The sequence below is a fragment of the Piliocolobus tephrosceles genome, chromosome 21 (genome assembly GCF_002776525.5).
Source record: "Piliocolobus tephrosceles isolate RC106 chromosome 21, ASM277652v3, whole genome shotgun sequence".
Classification (NCBI taxonomy): Eukaryota; Metazoa; Chordata; class Mammalia; order Primates; family Cercopithecidae; genus Piliocolobus; species Piliocolobus tephrosceles.
In genome coordinates this window covers 17,111,986-17,119,157 of record NC_045454.1, presented here as the reverse complement: position 1 = coordinate 17,119,157, position 7,172 = coordinate 17,111,986, and the positions used below count along the sequence as shown (strand labels likewise).

At 55.4% G+C, this 7,172-nt stretch overlaps 2 protein-coding genes across 2 annotated transcripts in view; one reads left to right on the top strand and one right to left on the bottom strand.

Moving 5' to 3' along the window:
• BLVRB (biliverdin reductase B) overlaps positions 1-2,358 on the bottom strand; it is a 24,845-nt gene extending 22,487 nt beyond the window's left edge. The window contains exon 1 of the mRNA XM_023229138.3: positions 2,113-2,358. Coding sequence (XP_023084906.1) covers positions 2,113-2,191 — 79 coding nt within the window. The 5' untranslated portion in view covers positions 2,192-2,358. The remainder of the gene's footprint in view (positions 1-2,112) is intronic.
• Positions 2,359-3,519: 1,161 nt separating this feature from the next.
• The window catches only part of SPTBN4 (spectrin beta, non-erythrocytic 4), a 117,949-nt gene continuing 114,296 nt past the window's right edge, over positions 3,520-7,172 (top strand). The window contains exon 1 of the mRNA XM_023229136.3: positions 3,520-3,829. The gene's annotated coding sequence lies outside the window, so the exon portion shown is untranslated. The remainder of the gene's footprint in view (positions 3,830-7,172) is intronic.

Genomic DNA, 7,172 nt, shown 5'->3' with positions numbered 1-7,172 from the left:
CCTCCTTTCTTCCTTCCTTCCTTCCCTCCTTCCTTCTTTCCTTCCCTTTCTTCCTTCCTTCCCTCCTTTCTTCCTTCCCTCCTTCCTTCCTTCCCTTCTTTCTTCCTTCCTTCCTTCCCACCCTCCCTTCTTCCTTTCGTCTTGCTATGTCACCCAGACTGGAGTGCAGTGGTGCAGTGATGCAAACTTAGCTCGCTGCAACTTCCACCTCCCAGGTTCAAGTGATTCTTGTGCCTCAGCCTCCGGAGTACCTGGGATTACAGGCAAGTACTACTGTGCCCAGCTAATTTTTTTTTTTTTTTTTTTTTGAGATGGAGTTTCGCCCTTGTCGCCCAGGCTGGAGTGCAGTGGTGCAATCTCGGCTCACCACAACCTCTGCCTCTTGGGTTCAAGCTATTCTCCTGCCTCAGTCTCCCGAGTAGCTGTGATTACAGGCGCCCGCCACCACGCCCGGCTAATTTTTCATATTTTTAGTAGAGACGGGGTTTCACTACGTTGGCCAGGCCTCCTGACCTCGTGATCCACCTGCCTCAGCGTCCCAAAGTGCTGAGATTACAGGCGTGAGCCACTGCACCCGGCCTCTTTTTCTTTCTTTTTATTTATTTTTTAAATTTTAGGGAAAGGGTCTCACCCTGTCACCCAGGCTGGAGTGCAGTGGTGCAAACACAGCTCACTGTAGCCTTGAACTCCTGAGCTCAAGCAATCCTCCTACCTCAGCCTTCTGAGTAGCTGGGACTACAGGCCTGCATCACCATGCCCAGCTAATTTATTTTTATTTTTTATATTTTTGTAGAGATGGGGTCTTGCTATGTTGCCCAGGCTAGTATCAAACTCCTGGCCTCAAGCCATCCTCCCGCCTTGCCCTCCCAAAGTGCTGGGATTACAGGCATGAGCCACTGTGCCTGGCCAGCCCTTCCCTTTGCTGATGGGGACATCAAAGCTGAGAGCTGGGAAGAGATTTTTCAGAGCCACAGCTTTGAAGCTCCCTAGGCTCCAGTTCTTAATCCCCCTGAGTGCAGTCCCAGCTATGACCAGCAGGGGTGGGCGAGTGGAATTAGTGGATTTCCATTTGACTCAGCACCTTTCAACTTCTCTCACTTCCTTCTCCTTTACTCCCCAGTAAGTGCTTATCAGCAAATTGGTTTTTACTGAGAGGCCCACAGCTCCCCACTCTCCACAAGTCAAGATCGTCACGGGGTCTCCCTGGGGAAGGGAAGAGTTTCGAACCTAGTGAAGAACTTTCAGAGTCCCTCCAAGGGAGACAGCAGAGTGGGGTCCTGGTGGCCTCCACCCTTTGGGGGCACGCAGATAGTCAATATCTTCAGCGTCACCAAGGCCTGTAAGGGTGGGGCCCCATATCTGTAAGTCCCAGGCCCAGCTGGGAGTTGGTCAAGTCTGGGCTGTGGGGGCAGGGAGTGCTGGGGGATGGTTATCCCCTTTCCTGCCCTGTCTCCTGGGGCAACTCCACATTTTCAGCCCTCATTGACTTTCCCAGGACTGCTGTCCCCGAGTCTTCACTCATGTCTCTCTGTGACTCCTTCCCATTAGGTACTCACAGCAACCTGATCCCCCAGCTTTTTCAATTGCCAGCCTGGGGACTTGTGGTGGTTAAGAGCATGAGCTGGGTTCAAATCCCAGCCCTGTTAGTTACCAGCTGTGTGATGTTGGGCAAGTCACTCTCTGGGCCTCAGTTTTCTCATCTGTCAAGTAGGGTAATACTAGTTCCCACTCCATTTTGAGAGCTCTCATGTGAAGAGATGACAGAGCAAGCTTGGCTTAGTAAATCCTCTCTGGGTGTGCGAACAACCACCACCACAACCACAATAATGACAACTGCATTGCATAAGAGCTCTGGACTTACACATGACTGTGCCACGGGAGTCCCTCCGGGGCTCCCGGGGCCAATCCCTCTCTGGCTTGGACTCACATAAACTTGGATCTCACACCTTTTCCCATTTCTGCCCCCGTGGCCACTTGCTTTGGCCCCTGAGTCCTCATACACCTGGCTGGGGCGCTCATGGCCCCCGTCAGCCTCGGCCCTGCCCCATGGTGCCCCTTCCTAAAGCTCTGCCCGTCTGTCCCGTGACACGCCCCGCCCGCCCCGGCTCATGCCTGCTTGCACCGCCTGCGCCAGGGTGGTGAGCCCGGTCTGGCCAGTGGCGCCGAAGATCGCGATCTTCTTGACGGCCATCCTGCGGGGTCGTGGGGGTGCAAGGCCTCAGAGTCTCGGCACGCGCGGGAACCTACTGGCTGCTGGGCGGCGCTCTCTGCCCTACTCAAGCAGGAACAACTGGGCGGAGCTGGCTCGAAGGGCCACGCCTCAGCCCCGCTCCGCCGGCGGCTCAGGTCAAGGGACAGGGCCGAACGCGAGTGGGCGGGGCAGGAGTCAGCTCTCATTCGCTCACCGCCCAGCACCGCCCTCTGCCCGCCACTTAGGTCGGAAGGCGGGGCCACAGAAGGCCACGCCTCCATATAGCAACAAATCGAGTGGGTGGGGCCGAGATAATTTGTCACTCAGCGTCCTGCCTCCGCGCTCTACCTCCCGGAGAGGGGCGGGGCCAGGCGAGCCACGCCCACGACTTCTCGTAGCTCACGCCCCCTCTCGCAGCTCACGCCCCCTCTCGCAGCGCCTGGAGCGATCTGGGGCGCACTCTAAGCCCCAGGGCCTCCCAGAACCAGCAAGGGGAAAAAGTGAGGGAGGACAGTGTGTGTGTGCACTTGAGTGTAAGACACTGTGTCACGGCATATCTATGCACTTACATGACCCTGTGTGGCTCAGTGACCGGAAGGGCAAGCATGACTGTGGGCGACACCTTGTGTCATCCTCCGTGTGTGATCCCGTGTTACAGTGTGACTACACGTGAGTGACACCACGTGTGCCAGGCACTGATTCTATTCTTTTGTGACCTTGTGGTGACACCGTGGGTGACACTGCGTCAGCCTGTACGATAGGGTGTGGAACGTGTGAGGTGTGCTACATGGAAGCGTGAGATTATTAGACTGTGACAGTGTGTGACACCACATGTCTCGTGTAAGGATGTGTGACATCGGGACCCCATTCGAGTGTGTGACTGTGGGTGTCTCTGTTGTGCTGCTGTTTGTGACCCCCTGTGATTATGATGTGCGAGGTGAGGGGGTGCAGCATGTGCGGGGCGACTGCTGTGAAGGTTCGAGTGTGTAGAGTGTGTGACAGTGTGGCTGTGAAGCTGTGCGCGATGTGTGGGCCTATGACACTGTGACTGCTGGGGAGTGTGCGACTGTGTGTGACAGGTGCGTTTGTGTGTGACGCCGCGTGGGCGGTGGTGACCCTATTGGATTTGTGTGGTGCTGAGTGACACTGTTCCAGTGTGGACGCCGCCTGTGACGGCGTGAGGGTGTGACCCCGTGGGACCTCACAGGAGGGAGTGACGGCGCGCGAGCGCGTGGATGCGGGGATGAGTTTGTGTGTCGAGGCCCCCGCGAGTATGGCATAGCAGCTTGGCGAGCGTAACCCCGTGGGAGTGTGCAGCGCGTGACGCCGCCGTGCCCGCGCGAGTGCAGCCGTGCACTCCACGCCACGGCCGGGTGTGACTGTGCGTGGGCCTCGGGCGGCGGGGCGCTGGGACCGCGGGCGGGAGGGGGCCCCGGGGGCGCGCGGAGCGCGGCGGCGGCGCGAGCGAGGGAGGCGCGGCGGCGCATGCGGATCTGGCTGAGCCGTGAGCCCGCGGGGCCGAGCTGAGCCGGGCTGGGCCGGGCCGGGCCGGGCCGGGCAGGGCAGCGGACGCCGACAGGGAGGTCGGTCAGTCGCGGTGAGCACTGGGGACAGCGGCGCCGGCGGCCGCGGGCCCAGGTGAGCGGCTAGGGGGCCGACAGCCCCTCCCCCAAGCATGTCCCCACCTGGCGAGCATCCCTCCTCCGCGCTCACGGGGCATAGCTGGAGCCCCGGGTCTCCCCGGCTGGAGGGAGGCAAAGGGTCGAGGGCAGGACGAGTTCCCAACCCCCAACCCGGTCTAGCCTCCGCGCCACGGTGGGTCCCCAGGCCTTGTCCTTCCCAGGCCCCCTCCTTGGGTGCGGTGTCTGAACCTCAGGGAGAGAGGCGCGGCCTGGGAAGGGTTAAAGCCTCTGATGCCACCGCAGCCCAGCGCCTCGCCTGCTTTTGCAGGAGGGAGTGGGGGAGCGGCTCGCAGGACACCCCTTCTCGGCTCCCCTATTACCTGCTCCCTTCCTTCCCGTTCAATCGCGTTATGGCTAGAGCTGATCCTCGGCCTGGCTGGAGAGCTAACAGGAGTGCTAACGGCCTCCCCATCTTTAAGTGTCCTCCACTGAAGAAAACAGTTGTAACCACCGTTTAACGGGGAGGGAAACTGAGTCACAGAAAGGCCAAGTTAAAGATACTCCGTTAAATATACAGCAAGGATAAAGTGGAACTTGAACTCATTTCTGTCTGACTCCGGAACAGGCACATGGATTTGCTGAGATATGTGAGGAAAAGATGTAGCAAGTAACGTATATCGAGGGCTTGCAGTGGACCAGATACCATGATCCCTGCATTATTAACTTACTTCTTCAAACACTGCTAAGAAACGGGTACGATTATCATTACTTTTTTTTTTGAGATGGAGTTTCGCTCTTGTCACCCAAGTTGGAGTGCAATGGTACAATCTCAGCTCAGTGCAACCTCTGCCTGCCGGCTTCAAGCAATTCTTCTGCCTCAGCCTCCCAAGTAGCTGGGATTACAGGCATGAGCCACCACGCCTGGCTAATTTTGAATTTTTAGTAGAGATGGGGTTTCACTATGTTGGTAAGGCTGGCCTCCAACTCCTGACCTCAGGTGATCCACTCACCTCCTTGGCCTCCCAAAGTGCTGGGATTATAGGCGTGAGCCACCTCCTGGCCTACCCTTTTGTGTGTGTGTGTGACAGAGTCTCACTCTTTCATTCAGTCTGGAGTGCAGTGGGTCGATCTCGGCTCACTGCAACCTCCATCCCCCAGGATCAAGCGATTCTCCTGTCTCAGCCTCCTGAGCAGCTGGGACTACAGACACGCGCCACCACGCGTGGATAATTTTTGTACTTTGTTAGTAAAGACGGAGTTTCACCACGTTGGCCAGGCTGGTCTCGAATTCCTGGCCTCAAGTGATCCACCTACCTGGACCTCCCAAAGTGATGATATTACAAGCATGAGCCACCGTGCTGGGCCATCATTAAGATTTTGCAGACGAACAAACTAAGGCCCAAAGAGTAGAAATATCTCAGCCAAAGTCACACAGGTGGTAGGTAGCTGTGTGCTCACTTTCACTTTTCTGTGGAAGGAGGGAAGAACAAAAATGGATTTGGGACTGGGCACAGTGGCTCACACGTGTAACCCCAGCACTTTGGGAGGTTGAAGTGGGCAAATAGCTTGAGCCCAGATGTTCGAGACCAGCCTGAGCAACATAGTGAGACCCCATCTCTACCAAAAATACAAAAATTACCTGGTCATGGCGGAGCTTGCCTCTAGTCCCAGCTACTCAGGAGGCTGAGGTGGGAGGATCGCTTGAGCACAGGAGTTGGAGGTTACAGGGAGCTCTGATTTTGTCACTGCACTCTAGCCTGGGTGATAGAGCAATACCTTGTCTCAGGAGAAAGAAAAAAGCGGGGGGGATTACAATGTGTCCCCCAAGGGACAATTTCCACTCTACTCACTCTGCTGACCAAGACTCAGACCCTACCTTCCTAGAATTCAGTGAGTTGGCAATTGTCTGGGTCTTTTGAGGACATTAATCTCCTAACTTCCTCCTTTGTTGGTCTTAGAATCAGGCCTGGGGGCTCAGAAGGTAGAGGAGATACCTCTAATGTCACTCAACCCTTTAAATTTCTTCTCTTTTTTTTTTTTTTTTTTGAGATGGAGTCTCACTCTGTCACCCAGGCTGGAGTGCAGTGGCGCAATCTCAGCTCACTGCAGCCTCTGCCTCCCGGGTTCAAGCAATTATCCTGCCTCAGACTCCCGAGTAGCTGAGATTACAGGCATGCACCACCATACCCAGCTAATTTTTATATTTTTATTAGAGATGGGGTTTTACCATGTTAGAGTCTGGAACTCCTGATCTCAGGTGATTTACCCACCTCGGCCTCCCAGTGCTGGGATTACAGGTGTGAGCCACCACGCCTGGCTAATTTCTTCTTTTTTTAAATTTGTTTTTTGTTTTCTATTTTTAAATTTAAATTTAATTTAATTTAATTTTTTTCTGAGATGGAGTCTCACTGTGTCGCCCAGGCTGGAGTGCACTGGCGCGATCTCAGCTCACTCCAACCTCCGCCTCCCAGGTTCAAGCAATTCTACTGTCTCAGTCTCCTGAGTAGCTGGGATTACAGGTGCACGATGCCACGTCCGGCTAATTTTTGTAGTTTTAGTAGAGACAGGGGTTCTACCATGTTAGCCAGGCTGGTCTGGAACTCCTGACCTCAGGTAATTCTCCCACCTTGGCTCCCAAAGTGCTGGGATTACAGACGTGAGCCACCGCGCCTAGCCCAATCACTTGAGGCCAAGAGTCCGAGACCAGCCTAACTGACATGACGAAAACTTGTCTCTACTAAAAGTACAAGTTAGCTGGCCATGGTGCTGTGTGCCTGTAGTCCCAGCTATTCTGGAGGCTGAGGCACAAGAATCGCTTGAACTCGGGTGGCAGGGGTTGCAGTGAGCAAAGATTGTACCATTGCACTCCAGCCTGGGCAACAGAGTGAGACTGTCTCAAAAATCAAAAAACGGCTGGGTGCGGTGGCTCATGCCTGTAATCCCAGCACTTTGGGAGGCCAACGCAGGCGGATCACGAGGTCAGGAGATTGAGACCATCCTGGCTGACACAGTGAAACCCCGTCTCTACTAAAAATACAAAAAATTGGCCGGGCGCGGTGGCTCAAGCCTGTAATCCCAGCACTTTGGGAGGCCGAGACGGGCGGATCACGAGGTCAGGAGATCGAGACCATCCTGGCTAACACGGTGAAACCCTGTCTCTACTAAAAAATACAAAAAACTAGCCGGGCCAGGTGGCGGGCGCCTGTAGTCCCAGCTACTTGGGAGGCTGAGGCAGGAGAATGGCGTAAACCTGGGAGGCGGAGCTTGCAGTGAGCTGAGGTCCGGCCACTGCACTCCAGCCTGGGCGAGAGCGAGACTCTGTCTCAAAAAAAAAAAAAAAAAAAAAAAAAAAAAAAAAA